Source organism: Amblyraja radiata, chromosome 4 (assembly GCF_010909765.2).
Source record: "Amblyraja radiata isolate CabotCenter1 chromosome 4, sAmbRad1.1.pri, whole genome shotgun sequence".
NCBI classification, from domain to species: Eukaryota; Metazoa; Chordata; class Chondrichthyes; order Rajiformes; family Rajidae; genus Amblyraja; species Amblyraja radiata.
Genome location: NC_045959.1, coordinates 95420910 through 95436136, shown reverse-complemented (window position 1 = coordinate 95436136; position 15227 = coordinate 95420910). Strand labels below are relative to the sequence as shown.

General features: G+C 44.2%; 1 protein-coding gene across 4 annotated transcripts in view; it reads left to right on the top strand.

Moving 5' to 3' along the window:
- Positions 1-15227, top strand: part of vps41 (VPS41 subunit of HOPS complex) — a 179073-nt gene that overhangs the window by 21055 nt on the left and 142791 nt on the right. Inside the window, exon 3 of one of the 4 annotated variants that reach the window (XM_033019972.1) lies at positions 9910-9990. The exons of 2 other annotated variants lie outside the window; for them this stretch is intronic. In XM_033019972.1, the coding sequence (XP_032875863.1) occupies positions 9952-9990 (39 nt within the window). In that variant the 5' untranslated portion in view covers positions 9910-9951. Of the gene's footprint in view, positions 1-9909; positions 9991-10144; positions 10150-15227 lie in introns of those variants that run through there. One more of the 4 variants, XM_033019973.1, reaches the window with a different exon arrangement.

The window sequence follows — 15227 nt, the reverse complement described above, 5'->3', positions numbered from 1 at the left end:
GACTCTCATGCTGAACTGGTTGTAATAGTCCAGGATGAGATCTGCCACTTGGCCCAGCACATGATGCCTGGCCATGACTGTCTGGATCAGCTTGTGCAGGATGGAGCCGTAGGCGTTGGCCAAGTCAAGCCAGAGCACTGTCAGGTCTCCCTTGTTCTCCCTGGCTTCTCTGATGAGTTGGGTCACCACTCCCGTGTCCTCTAGACATCCCGGTACTGCAGACAAGCCTCCCTTTTGCACTGAGCTGTCGATGTAGCCATTGTTGGAGAGGAACTTAGTCAGCCGCCTCGCCACTATGCTGAAGAAGATCTTGCCTTCAAGTCTTAGCAAGGAGATGATCCTGAACTGATCGATCTTCTTGGAATCTTCTTCCTTTGGGATCCAGACTCCTTCAGCGGTTCGCCACTGCTGCACCACTTTCCCTCTCCTCCAGATGACTTTCAGGATCTTCCACAGCCGTTTCAGTAACAAGGGGTAGTTCTTGTAAACCCTGTAGGGGACTCTGCTCCGGCCAGGGGCTGAACTGGATCTTGCTCTCTTCGCAACATCCTGCACCTCTTTCAGGAGTGGCTCTCTACTATCAAACTCCTTGATGGGTGGAGGCGGTTTTATCAGGATGTTGCACTGGCCCAGCTCCTGCTGCCTCACGGGGTCACTGTAGGTCATCTGGATGTGTCGGTCGATCTCCTCCTTAGAGGAAGCCAAACTCCCACTGCGCTTCTGCCCGAGTAGTTGTTTGGTGAAGCCGAAGGGGTTGGCTATGAAGGATGCTCGCTTCCCGGCTCTTTCCTTCCGGCGTCTTCGGTGCCACTCAGCTCTACGGAGGGTCATCAGCTTCTTCCTCAGGATGGTTCACAGCTCAGCCAAGGGGGGACGTTGCTCTTCGGTGGCCTCTGCTCAAAACCTTTCCACAGCTAAGGCTGATGATGATTGTCGTCATCGTCCGCAGCCTTCGGTCCACATCTCCCTTCGCAGTTGCTTCTAGCACCTTGTCGACGTCCTCGTCGAACTGATGCCAGACTGCCGTCTTGCAGGCCTGAGGCCATTTTACTCGAACGTTCTCCGGAGAACTGTTCCGAGGGACTGGTTGCGCCACTTGGAGGCTTTGGGTTCTATGGGGTGATTCCGTGCCCGGCTCCTCCTGCGTCTAACCAGATAAAATACCTGTGCGATGTGAACTGAAACTATTCCATGTATTACACAAAAAGACAGGCATAGCCCTGTGAGTGCCCTCAACTCTACTTGCAGTAGGTATGGTCACAGATAGCTCAGTGAGTGATCACTCCTTTCTTTACTGATGATGAATAGCACCGTAGCCTTTTTCAGATTTGTTCTGGTTTTCTCATGGGCTTCAACCGCACAGTTTCATTTTGAGCGAGTGAAGCCAACTAATGCTCTGCATTAAATTAAAATTCTGCAGATGCTGGATATCTGAAATAAACACAGGAAATCTGGAAACACACATCAAGTCGGGCACATTTGTCAAAAGAGATACAATATAAGTTTTGGTCTGAGTCCCTTTGGCAGAATTGGGAAAGAAGGTTCAGATGGAGCGTCTTGGACCCAGCAGTTTCTGATTTTGAAGATTGGACACTATTTGATGTAATTTAACGTGAAAGCAAGTTCTCTTATAGCACATCATTAGCAGGCTGATGCCTACAACAATCTTATACTCTGACCTGAAAGCGGCACTCCTAGCTCAAAGCACTGGTGTGGAGGCTATGGATAAAATGTGGGGGTCAGGGAATGAGTAAATAATCTGACACCAGAAATGTTTTGTTAATCCCACAATTATTAAACCATTATGGCAGAAAATTTGTTTCCATTCCTAGTGGAATCCAAAACTTGGAACCACAAGTTAAATATAGCACTCCAAATCTAGGGAGAAATTAAAAGAACCCTCCTTACCCAAAGAGTGGTAAAATATGGACCTTGCTAATATGAGAGGAAGAAATAATAGGGTGTGATGAAAAATATTTGTAGCGGGCTTGCATGTAATATAAATATTGATATATATCTGGAAGAGAGAAGATGGGAGACAGTGAGAACGGGAGGGAAGCATGGAATGCCAACGTCCCCGGGTGTTGTACCTCTTGTGAACAGGTTCACCCACTTAGAAGCTGTCGGGACAGAAGAGGTGTTTACATTGGGCGGCGGACTGGCTTGTGATGCGAATAGGGCTGTTGAGTCAAAACCAAAAAGGCCTAAGGCAGGCAACGCCATTGTAGTGGGAGACTCCATTGTGAGAGGTACGGACAGGGGTTTCTGCGGCAACAGACGGGATGCGAAGATGGTGTGCTGCCTTCCTGGTGCCAGGATCCAGGATGTCATGGACAGAGTGTTGAAAATCCTCAAGGGCGAAGGTGAACATCCGGAAGTGGTAGTGCATGTCGGCACAAACGATGTCGGAAAGAAGGGGATGAATATTCTGCAGCGTGACTTTAGAGAGCTCGGAAAAATGCTGAAAAGCAGGACCTCCAGGGTTGTTATCTCCGGTTTGCTTCCAGTTCCTCGTGCTGGCGAGAGCAGGAACAGGGAGATACGGGACCTGAACGTGTGGCTGAGGAACTGGTGCACGGGGCAGGGATTTAGATTCTTAGATCACTGGGATCTGTTTTGGGGTAAGGGGGAACTGTACAAAAGGGACGGATTGCATCTTAACAGGTGTGGGACCAGCATTCTGGCAGGCAGGTTTGCCACTGCTACACGGGTGGTTTTAAACTGAATAAGGGGGGTGGGGTGTCGAATGGGATAGTGGAGGATGGAGTTAAAGGGAAAGGGTTTCTTAAATGTGTGAGCGTATAGACAGAGGGGTGTAAAATGAGGGTAGAAGCAATAGGTAGCAAGGTGAAAAGTAAAAGTGGCAGGCAGACAAAACCTGGGCAAAAATCAAAAAGGGCCACTTTTCAACATAATTGTATAAGGGGTAAGAGTGTTGTAAAAACAAGCCTGAAGGCTTTGTGTCTCAATGCAAGGAGCATTCGTAATAAGGTGGATGAGTTGAATGTGCAGATAGCTATTAATGACTATGATATAATTGGGATCACGGAGACATGGCTCCAGGGTGACCAAGGCTGGGAGCTGAACATCCAGGGATATTCAATATTCAGGAGGGATAGAGAGAAAGGAAAAGGAGGTGGGGTAGCGTTGCTGATTAGAGAGGAGATTAACGCAATGGAAAGGAAGGACATTAGTTTGGAGGCTGTGGAATCGGTATGGGTAGAGCTGCGAAAAACTAAGGAGCAGAAAACGCTGGTGGGTGTTGTGTACAGGCCACCTAACAGTAGTAGTGAAGTTGGAGATGGTATCAAACAGGAAATTAGAAATGCGTGCGACAAAGGCAAAACCGTTATAATGGGTGACTTCAATCTACATATAGATTGGGTGAATCAAATTGGCAGAGGTGCTGAGGAAGAGGATTTCTTGGAATGTATGCGGGATAGTTATCTAAATCAACATGTAGAGGAACCAACGAGAGAGCAGGCTATTTTAGACTGGGTATTGAGTAATGAGGAAGGGTTAGTTAGCAGTCTTGTTGTACGTGCCCCCTTGGGCAAGAGTGACCATAATATGGTTGAGTTCTTCATTAGGATGGAGAGTGACATTGTTAATTCAGAAACAATAGTTCTGAACTTAAAGAAAGGTAACTTTGAGGGTATGAGACGTGAATTGGCCAAGATTGACTGGCAATTAATTCTAAAAGGGTTGACGGTGGATATGCAATGGAAGACATTTAAAGACTGCATGGATGAACTACAAAAATTGTTCATCCCAGTTTGGCAAAAGAATAAATCAGGGAAGGTAGTACATCCGTGGATAACAAGGGAAATCAGGGATAGTATCAAAGCGAAGGATGATGCGTACAAATTAGCCAGAAAAAGCAGCATACCGGAGGACTGGGAGAAATTCAGAGACCAGCAGAGGAGGACAAAGGGCTTAATTAGGAAAGGAAAAATAGATTATGAAAGAAAACTGGCAGGGAACATAAAAACTGACAGCAAAAGTTTTTATAGATATGTGAAAAGAAAGAGATTAGTTAAAACAAATGTAGGTCCCTTGCAGTCAGAAACAGGTGAGTTGATCATGGGGAACAAGGATATGGCGGACCAATTGAATAACTACTTTGGTTCCGTCTTCACTAAGGAAGACATAAATAATCTGCCGGAAATAGCAGGGGACCGCGGGTCAAAGGAGTTGGAGGAATTGAGTGAAATCCAGGTTAGCCGGGAAGTGGTGTTGGTTAAATTGAATGGATTAAAGGCCGATAAATCCCCAGGGCCAGATAGGCTGCATCCCTGAGTACTTAAAGAAGTAGCTCCAGAAATAGTGGATGCATTAGTAATAATCTTTCAAAACTCTTTAGATTCTGGAGTAGTTCCTGAGGATTGGCGGGTAGCAAACGTAACCCCACTTTTTAAGAAGGGAGGGAGAGAGAAAACGGGGAATTACAGACCAGTTAGTCTAACATCGGTAGTGGGGAAACTACTAGAGTCAGTTATTAAAGATGGGATAGCAGCACATTTGGAAAGTGGTGAAATCATTGGACAAAGTCAGCATGGATTTACAAAAGGTAAATCATGTCTGACGAATCTTATAGAATTTTTCGAGGATGTAACTAGTAGCGTGGATAGGGGAGAACCAGTGGATGTGGTGTATCTGGACTTCCAGAAGGCTTTCGACAAGGTCCCACATAAGAGATTAGTTTACAAACTTAAAGCACACGGCATTGGGGGTTCAGTACTGATGTGGATAGAGAACTGACTGGCAAACCGGAAGCAAAGAGTAGGAGTAAACGGGTCCTTTTCACAATGGCAGGCAGTGACTAGTGGGGTACCGCAAGGCTCAGTGCTGGGACACCAGCTATTTACAATATATATTAATGATCTGGATGAGGGAATTGAAGGCAATATCTCCAAGTTTGCGGATGACACTAAGCTGGGGGGCAGTGTTAGCTGTGAGGAGGATGCTAGGAGACTGCAAGGTGACTTGGATAGGCTGGGTGAGTGGGCAAATGTTTGGCAGATGCAGTATAATGTGGATAAATGTGAGGTTATCCATTTTGGTGGCAAAAACAGGAAAGCAGACTATTATCTAAATGGTGGCCGACTAGGAAAAGGGGAGATGCAGCGAGACCTGGGTGTCATGGTACACCAGTCATTGAAAGTAGGCATGCAGGTGCAGCAGGCAGTGAAGAAAGCGAATGGTATGTTAGCTTTCATAGCAAAAGGATTTGAGTATAGGAGCAGGGAGGTTCTACTGCAGTTGTACAGGGTCTTGGTGAGACCACACCTGGAGTATTGCGTACAGTTTTGGTGTCCAAATCTGAGGAAGCACATTATTGCCCTAGAGGGAGTGCAGAGAAGGTTCACCAGACTGATTCCTGGGATGTCAGGACTGTCTTATGAAGAAAGACTGGATAGACTTGGTTTATACTCTCTAGAATTTAGGAGATTGAGAGGGGATCTTATAGAAACTTATAAAATTCTTAAGGGGTTGGACAGGCTAGATGCAGGAAGATTGCTCCCGATGTTGGGGAAGTCCAGGACAAGGGGTCACAGCTTAAGGATAAGGGGGAAATCCTTTAAAACCGAGATGAGAAGAACTTTTTTCACACAGAGAGTGGTGAATCTCTGGAACTCTCTGCCACAGAGGGTAGTCGAGGCCAGTTCATTGGCTATATTTAAGAGGGAGTTAGATGTGGCCATTGTGGCTAAGGGGATCAGAGGGTATGGAGAGAAGGCAGGTACGGGATACTGAGTTGGATGATCAGCCATGATCATATTGAATGGCGGTGCAGGCTCGAAGGGCCGAATGGCCTACTCCTGCACCTAATTTCTATGTTTCTATATCAGTTGAGTTGAGACCCGTTTGCATGCTGTGACTATTTAATACAATACATTAAATGCCGCCTGTTCCTCTGGTGTATTATTCAATGTGTAGACAAATGGATAATAGGGATTCAACCTCTGATGATGAAAATCTTCAATACTGCTTTGAGTGACACAGATCTAGAATTTTCTGGGAGTTAAGGTTGACTTGGAGGGAGGAAAACTCTAAGGGCGTATAATCAAGATTTGCATTTTGAATCTGCAACCTTCGAACTTCAAGCAGCTAAATAAGAGCTACACGTAATTAAATGCAAGTTGAATTATTTCAGTACCTACTGGAGCTGCATTACCTCAGGAGACCAATTGTATTACAACTTGCCATTGCAGTTGTTCCTTGGTTGAGGCAAATGAAATTTATTATATGTAGGAAGATACTGCAGATGCTGCTTTAAACCGATGATAGACACAAAATGCTGGAGTAACTCATTGGTCAAGCCGCATCTCTGGTGAAAATGAATAGGTGCCGTTTCTGGTTGAGACCCCTCTTCAGACTGAGAGTCAGGGGAAATGAAAACACGAGATATAGATGGTGATATATAGAGAGAGATATAGAACAAATGAATGAGAGCCATGCCAAAAGTAACGATGCTCAGGGAAAAGTGGAACCCACAATGGTCCATTGTTGGCTGTGGGCTTGCTCATAACAAGTTACACAGACAGTGAAACTCAACAGGACGACAGTGAAACCAGTATGAGGACTAGGATGGGAGAGGGAGGGGATGCAAGGAATCAATAAACATACCGCTGGCTTGTATTTTGCCCAAGTAAAATATGAGGCACTGTTCCTCCAATTTGCTTTTGGCCTCTCTGCCAATGGACAGAAAGGTCAGTATGGAATTGAGGAGGGATGTTAAAGTGGTTGGCAACCGGGAGATTATGTATGCCAAGGCAGACTTAGCAAAGTTGTTCAGCGAAACGATTGCCCAGTCTGTGCTTGGTTTAGCCTATATGCAGGAGTTCACACCTATTAATTAATAAATGTATTATTATAGATAATTGTCATGTGCATCTTATTAGAAACCAGTGTTTCAGAACATATTTACAGTTTTATAATGTTCTGTCATACTTATCATGTAACGTGGCATTGCATTTGTATTAAGAAATTGTGCTCTTGGCAATAACTTGGTTGTCACATCAAGTGGTCCCCTGTGCTGAGGACGGCGCGCTTCCACACCAGTTCTGTTTACTTATAAGATGGCTGAAGAAGTCAGCGTAGAACCTGCAGACTGTGTCCTGTTGTTAAATTACTCGATCTTCATATGCTCTGCCAAAGGGACCTTCCCAGGTTTCCCCTCCTCCATTTGAAATGATTAGATGCCGGGGATTCCCAAAACTAATAAGGGTGCAGGTTGACCACTGATTTTCCGGCACCCTCGGTTCCAGGATTATTCGTTTTCCAGACCAGATGAGGTCACGTGATAATTAAACGACAAAACGCCCCTAACCCACTAACAACACCCCTCCCGTGTCTCTAAAGCACCATGGGAGGCAGGTGCATGGGAGGCAGTGGTGAATCTTATCATTATCTATGTCTTCACTAAGAGGAGTACTGCCCAACACATGGAAAGTAATCCACGGCACCTGGGTCTGGTCATGGACTTGTATTGCACAGCCGGGGCAGGTTGGTAGACGATTGTTTAGTAAAGACCTGCCCTTTCAAATGCTTCAGTGAACAATGAACTTGGGATCATCATGCCAGAGGGTACACATCTGCATATTATACCTCAATGACCGAAGTGCTTGATATCTAGCCTCCAACAAGCTCTCCAAAGGAGTGGTATTAATCTATAGGACAAATAGGACTCTTGAATTTTTGCTTTCTCTCCAGAATATTGATTGTATCCCAACCTTGAAATCCTTCAAACTTCTGTCAACAAAAACAATACAAGTCTAACCATATGAGGGTCAATAAACAGATTTTACTGTAGACTTGTCACTGAGATTAATGTCAACTATTGTTCTGCAAAACAGTCTGGAGAGGTGGGTTAGTTTAATTTGGTAACCAAATGAAAAATCTCTTTTGGTCTGCCACAAATTATAATTTAATTGAGGCTATCAAACCAGATTGCTGAGTTCTTCATTCCAACATTACGATCTAAATTTAGATTTTTTTTTTTAAAGCAAAAACTAAACACAAGGCTAGTAGAATTCAGTACTAAAAAATGCTGAGAAAACTGTTAGAAGAGCTCAGTAGGTCAAGCTGCATCTGCGGGGGCAAAGGGATAGCTGACTCTTTGGATCAGGGCTGTGTGGAGGGAGGATAGCCAGTATGTAGAAATGAGCGGAAGGAGTGAGATGAAAGCCAGCAAGTGGAACCAGATGAGGGGTGAGGGCCAGGTTGAACCATTGCAAGGGAAGGCAACGAGTCCAAACAGTGAGGAGGCGAGCAGTTTATGGAGAAGGTGAACAAAGGGAGAGATTTCCTGGTTGGGGTGGTGGGAGTGGGAAAGGTACACGAGGGATTACATGGAGCAAGTTGCCCAAAACCGGAAAGCTTGATGTGTGCATCATGTGTGTACACACACACACACACACACACGCACACGCACACGCACACACACACACACACACACACACACACACACACACACACCACACACCACACACCACACACCACACACCACACCCCACACACCACACACCACACACCACACACACACACACCCCCCCCCCCAGGTAAACACAAGGTGTCATACCTTCTCCATGAAGAGGGCCATGGACATTAGGTCGCAAAGAATCAGACGTGGAGTTAAAATGAAATGGAGATGGAGAGTTAAAATTACGTGGAAATGGATGCTCAAGATGGCTGTTGCGATCTGAGTGCAGATGCTCTGTAAACCAAACGCCTAGTCTACTAGCAGTTTTTTTTTGCTCCAGATTCCAGCATTTGCAGTTGCTTGTGTCTCCAGTAGAATTCAATAATGTTTGCTCTTATGAAATAGAACAAATTAAAATAATCATTGCCTCAGTAGCACACGATTTATTTTTCTGGCATCTTGAGATGCCTTTTTTTTCTTCTTGTATGTGGCCGGAATGTCTCTCTGTTCATGTTTTCATTCTGCTACGTCAAAACTTATTACTGGTTGCACAAGGTTTCCATAGAAACACAACTAACTGTCATTTGAACTCAGAACATTAGTGGTTATATTTGTTGATTTAGAGGATTATTAAAATTTAACAAAATTATTGATTTTATTTTTATTCAAGCCGAATAGTTTCTTCAGCTCACTCTTAAAGGGCAAAGCTTTTCTACACCTGCGTCTGAGGCATGGGAACCAGTATCATTAATATATTTTAGATAAATAAGGACATTGTAAGTAGTCAGAAAATTTATTGTAAAATGATTTGTGCAAAGTCTCTGCATATTTTTGGAAAGCTATTATGTTCACATGTAATAATGGATTTCATTGTTATTGGATATCATTTTTTGGTGTTCTTATTATTCACCACCATTTTAAGGCAGAAACTTGAATCTTGGTGTGCTTGCAGACAATGTATGGTTGCCTTGCATGTAAGGTTCTGTGTAAATTATGGGATGAGCATAAATCTGCTGTTGATACATGTGCAAGGTGGACAGAATTGCAGAGGATTAATTTGTGAAAGTCATTCAGCATATTTGTATTGGGGGTGGGGGGAACCGGATAAGGTAAATACTCTTTTGAAATAGTTTAATTTAGTTTAGAGATAGTGTTGAACCAGGCCCTTCAGCCCACTGAGTCCACACCGACCAAATGATCACCCGCGCACTAGTACTATCCCAAACTCAGGAGCCAATTTACCTATGAACCTGTATGTCTTTGGAATGTGGGATAACCAGAGCTCCCAGAGAAAAACCCACACGGTCAGAGGGGCAAAGTATAAACTCTGTACAGACAATACCCGTGGTCAGGATCGAGACCAGCCATTCTACTGCTGCGTCACTGTGCTGCCCCAAATATTTTAAATGTGCTATCAACTCGTGTGTAAAGCATTTCATCTTTATTTTTAATTTTACTTCCCTTGGTTTATTCCTTGAATCCAGGAATACAAGTGGTTTGTTCCATACTGTCTGCTGTAGAGACAAATGCAGGAAAAACGGGAAATTATGGAAAAGCTCAGCAGGGTGGGTAGCATATGTGAGAAAATATTTAATCAACATTTCAAATCTATGACCCCCCCCCCCCACCTCCCTCCCCATCAGAGCTGAGAAGAGTGAAAGCAAGTTAGACTAAGTGATAGAGAAGGTTTATTTTCATTTACTGTTGAAATAAATGAATCTGAAGTCCTTAATTTGTAGGGAGGCCAGGAAGAGGTGGCAGGAGTAGGTGAGGGGGACACTAAAATGGTGGTGGAGGGGTTGCCGTGTGAGGGAGCCTAGGAACATGTTGATGATCCATGTGATTGTAGGAGAGGCCTGATGTTGTAGAATCTGCTGTTTCTGTAACAGCAATTTGCTGAGAATTTTAGTTTTATTTTACATAGATCAAATTGAAATTTATAATTTGGAAATTCCCGGTTTATTTTTACTGAGTTGCGCCAACATTATCCTCCAAGTTATTTGTTACAACTCATTTTGTCTTGCCATATCAGCTTATCCTTATTTGATCTTTAATGTGTTTACTTATCTAACATATCCTTTCATGCATGTGAGCGATTTGCCTACAACAACAAACAAGGTGCTCTAGTTTAGTTTAGAGGTACAGCGCGGAAACAGGCCCTTCGGCTCACCGGGTCCGTGCCGACATGCGATCCCCATATATTAACGCTATCTTACACACACAAGGGGCAATTTTTATATTTACCAAGCCAATTAACTGTACATCTTTGGAGTGTGGGAGGAAACCGAAGATCTCGGAGAAAACCCACGCAGGTCATGGGGAGAACGTATAAACTCAGTACAGACAGCACTTGTAGTCTGGATCGAACCCGGGTCTCCAGTGCTGGAAGGCACCACTGTTGCTGTTGGAGCTGCTGGAGGAACTCAGCGGGTTGAGCAGCCTTTACGGGAGAAAAATAATTGTAGACATTTCAGATCAAAACCCTGCAAGAAGAGGGGAAAATGGCCAGCATAAAAAGCAGAGGAGTGTGGGAGTGGTAGACAGAGTTGAGTCGATTATAAACTAAGTGTTGGAGGAACTCAGCGGATCAGGCCGCATCTGTTGATAGGTTGCAGCAGACAAGGAGAAGAAAAAGATAGAATAAGTCGGAGGGGGGAGGGTAAGAAAGGTTAAGTTGGAGACTGCACTGGAAGGGGAGTAGTGGGGGCACATGGACTGCCACTTCTGGAATCTGATACAAAAGGGAGGTGCTATTAAAAACCAGAAGCGGAGAGGTGAAGGGTAGTCAGAACCTGATGCATGGGGGAACTTGCTGTGTGAAATGAATGGTGGTAGATAAATAGAACTAGGAGAAGGAGGGGTCACATGGTGGATTGGGGGAGGAGTGGCTTGAGGAGTGCTACGGGAAAGGACAAAGGAAAGACTGAAGATGTATCATTAGTGGAAAGAGAGTGGGAACACAGGAGTTAGGGGTTACTTGAAATTGGAAAATGCTATGTTCAGAGCATTGGGTTGTAGACTATCCAGGCAGAATATGAGATGTTTATCTCCCAGTTTGCCATGAAGTGGAGGCGTGCCCTGCAGCTGCGGCTCGCCTGCAGTCCGTTTGTCTTTTTTTTGTTGTTTTCTTTTTGTCCTGTTTCAGTCTATTTTAGTTTATTTTGGTTGTGTTTGGGTGGGGGGTGAGAGAAACATGTTTTTGGTCTCTTCCTTCGGGGGTTGCGACCTTTTCTTGTCGTATCCCCCGTCTCCGTCTGCACTGAGGCCTAATGGCGGAGCTGGCGGCCTTCCAACTGGGACCGACATCGAGGCTCCGGAGGCAGTGCGAGGACTTTCCAACGCGAGGCTGGCCGACTTCGGGGCTGTGGTGGCGTTACGGCGGCGGCGACCCGACTTCCGACCTGACTTTGGAGACTCGGCCGCGAGCCCAGTGGACTTGACCGCGGGCCCAATGGACGACAACGTCGGGAGCACGCAGGTCCCAGGTTGGCGACCTGTTTTCCGGAGCTCCCGCGGCAACAGCTTCATCTGCTGGACTGGAGGCTTGCAGCTTCGTACGCTCCGAGTTTGAACCGGCCCGTTCGTGGAGCTTGGATTCAGCCGCGGCACTTACCATCACCCAGCGGGGTCGTAACATCGGAATCCTGGATCGCCTCAACGCAGAGGGAGAACAAGGAGGGAAGAGACAAGGACTTTAAGACTTTTGTCTTCCATCACAGTGAGGAGGACCTGGTGGACTCACTGTGGTGGATGTTAAATCTGTGTTTATTGTGTGTTTTGTTATTTTATTCTATGTTATGACTGCAAGGCATGAAATTTTGTTCAGACTGAAAAGTCTGAATGACAATAAAGGTTACTTTACTTTTTTACTTTATGGGCCTCGACCTGCCAGTGGAAAAAGCCAAGGACAAACAGTTTGGCGAGGTATTGGGAAGGGAAGTGTTCCAGATTACAGCATCTATAGTCTCTTGAACTATTTGCCTCATTTACTCTGGATCAAGAATTTTTTATCCAATATTTCTTGATTACCTTGTATTGACCCTGGCTTTCATTCTTTTGCACAAAATATCTTCTCCATGTTCACCTCATTAAATGTCTCAATGTTTTAGATGGATTCCCTCACATGTTTAGTCTTTACTGATAACTAAAACCTCAATTCTTGAAAATCCTTGGAAATCTCTCACACCTTCTTCAGGATTTCCATATCTCTTTACATGAACCTAACTCTCTCTGTTACTGACAAAGGCCTCCACAAGACACAATAAGATAGTGAGATGATTGCATGGCTATGATGTATTTTTTGTCCTAAGATAAAACTTGCAACACCATAACAGGTTAAACATGGCTAGGAAACCTCCAGTTATTGTCACCTACTTTCCTTCCTTGGCTCATGAATCAATGATTCTCCACAATAAACAACACTTGGAAGAAGCGGATATGAAGGAACTGCAGATGCTGGTTTACACCAAAGATAGACACAAAATGCTGGAGTAACTCAGCAAAACAGGCAGCATCTCTGGATAGAAGGAATAGGTGTCTTTTCGGGTCGAGAACCTTCTTCAGACTGAGATCTGGACGAAGTTCTGAAAGTAGTAAAGGCATAAAATATACTTGTGTACTCGTGTGGAGAACTTTTAATGCCACTATAAAACTGACTTGGTAACATCCGTGCTGACCAAATCTTAGTAGGAGTAGTTATCATACTTCATTTGTGATAAGGTAATGATCACGGGAGAAACCTACTTTACCTTGTCCTCATTGGTTCTACCTGTGTCGGATGCATCTGAATGTCAAGAGTGATCATCGCATGAGTGATCTCGCATCGCAGAGCTATAGTGGCTCTGAACCGGCCCTGCTGAGTGCCCCCCACCCCCCATGGACTGTCTCCCTCGGATGGTTACGTCGCACAGACACATCTGCATTTTAGTCTGTTTGAACTGTTTTTACTATTTTACTGTTGTAATGTTCTTTTTACAAACCATGTTCTCAGGGTATCTAAATTAAATTTCATTAGTTATTTAAGTTATGATATCAGATGGAAGCTGCATACCAAATCTCGTTGCGCTTATGTGCAATGACAATAAAAGATGTTATTATTATTATGTACTTTTGCGGTCAAACTCTTCACACTAAAGACTTGTACATTATATTGAGTGGTTCTACGGTCATGCTGAATTGGATAGGATCGGAACGACTGTGGCAGCGCAAGACTGGGCATCCACAAAGTGTTGTGCACCTCTGTCGGCTGCTGCTGAATTGCACTTAACTACATTCCGTAACATCCTGGCCAGCTTCATCCCTGACCTTTGTAATCAAGATAGCACCTCTAGCCTGGCTGCATGAAGAGTGCAGAAAATCTGCAGCAGTTTCAACAACATGTCTAAAAATGGGGTCACAATCCGATGAAAGTATTACCCGACTGACTGTGTGTGCTAAACAGTGTGCAGAAGCTCCGTCGTCCTACACTGACAAGCTAACTCAAAGCTCCATAGTCCCGTTAAACTTGGTCATAAATGGTGGAAGAAACTTAACTGGAGCAACATGCTACCTACAAGAAGTTGGTAAGACCACATGTGGAGTTCTATTTACAGTTCTGGTCACCCTGCTATAGGAAGGAATTCATAAAACTAGAAAGGGGGTTTAAGAAAAGAGGATGTTACTTGGTCTGAAGCGTTTGAGCTACAAGGAGAGTCTGGATCAGCCTTACCTTTTATCCCTGGTAGGAGGCTGAGGGGTGAGTTTAGGGTAAGAGAAGGATTTAAAAGGGACCTGAGGGACAACATTCCCCATAGAGGGTGGTGCATCCATGGAATGAGCTGCCAGAGGAAGATGTAGAGGTGGGCACCATTCTGACATTTAAAAGACATTTAGAAGGGTGCACGGATAGAAAAGGTTGGAGGGATATTGGCCAGGTGTAAACAAGTGGGACCAGCTTGGTTTAGCAACTTGGCCAACGTGGATTAGTTGGGTCAACGGTCCTGTTTCTGTCTGCATAACTCTATGCTAACTAAAGCTGAAGACTGGGTCAGGAAGTATAATAAAGATACATGTGATTGATATTCGTATTGGTGTAGATGTGTGGTCGGAACTTTCCATTGGGCAAATAAGGAACACCCAAGTTATAACCAATCCAGTTTGAGTTTGATCATGTTGGCATTGGTTCCTCAGGCATGCATGCATGCAGTCAGACATAAGACAATGCATGGACAATTTTGGGCTGCATTGGTGCGTGCACATAATGGAACCTTGACCATATTTAAAAACTGAGAGTGTGCAGCCGTTTGCAAATGCCTTCAGTGTGTGAAGCTTGTGTTATAATTGATTTTCACAGACTGAAGGTGGTAAAAGGATCACAATCCTCAGGACTATCTCTGAGAGATATAAGGGATATTGATTTCTGAAAGAAGTGAAGTTGTGTTTTGCTGGAAAAAAACAGGGAAAATTAACTAATTTAATGACACTTTTAAAATGATAATAATGTAGGAATGATGGGTTGAATGGCATTGTTCACTATGATGGAAAATCTTGTGATATAGTAGTGACAATACATCAAAAAACCATGATGTAAAGTGGTTTAGGACATCCTGAACTTAAGACGATTATGTGATATACCTCTTCATCACAAAATAAAATTTGGTCTGAACTGGTTGGGTTTAGTACCTGAAATGAGCATCTCTGTCATATTCCCCCCCCCCCCCACCCTATTTACTATGTTATTTATTAATTATTTACCAGCATTTGGATTTAAAATAGTTACAAAAGAAGGATGTGTTGCGTGGAAGAAGTTGGTCTAGTGCAATTA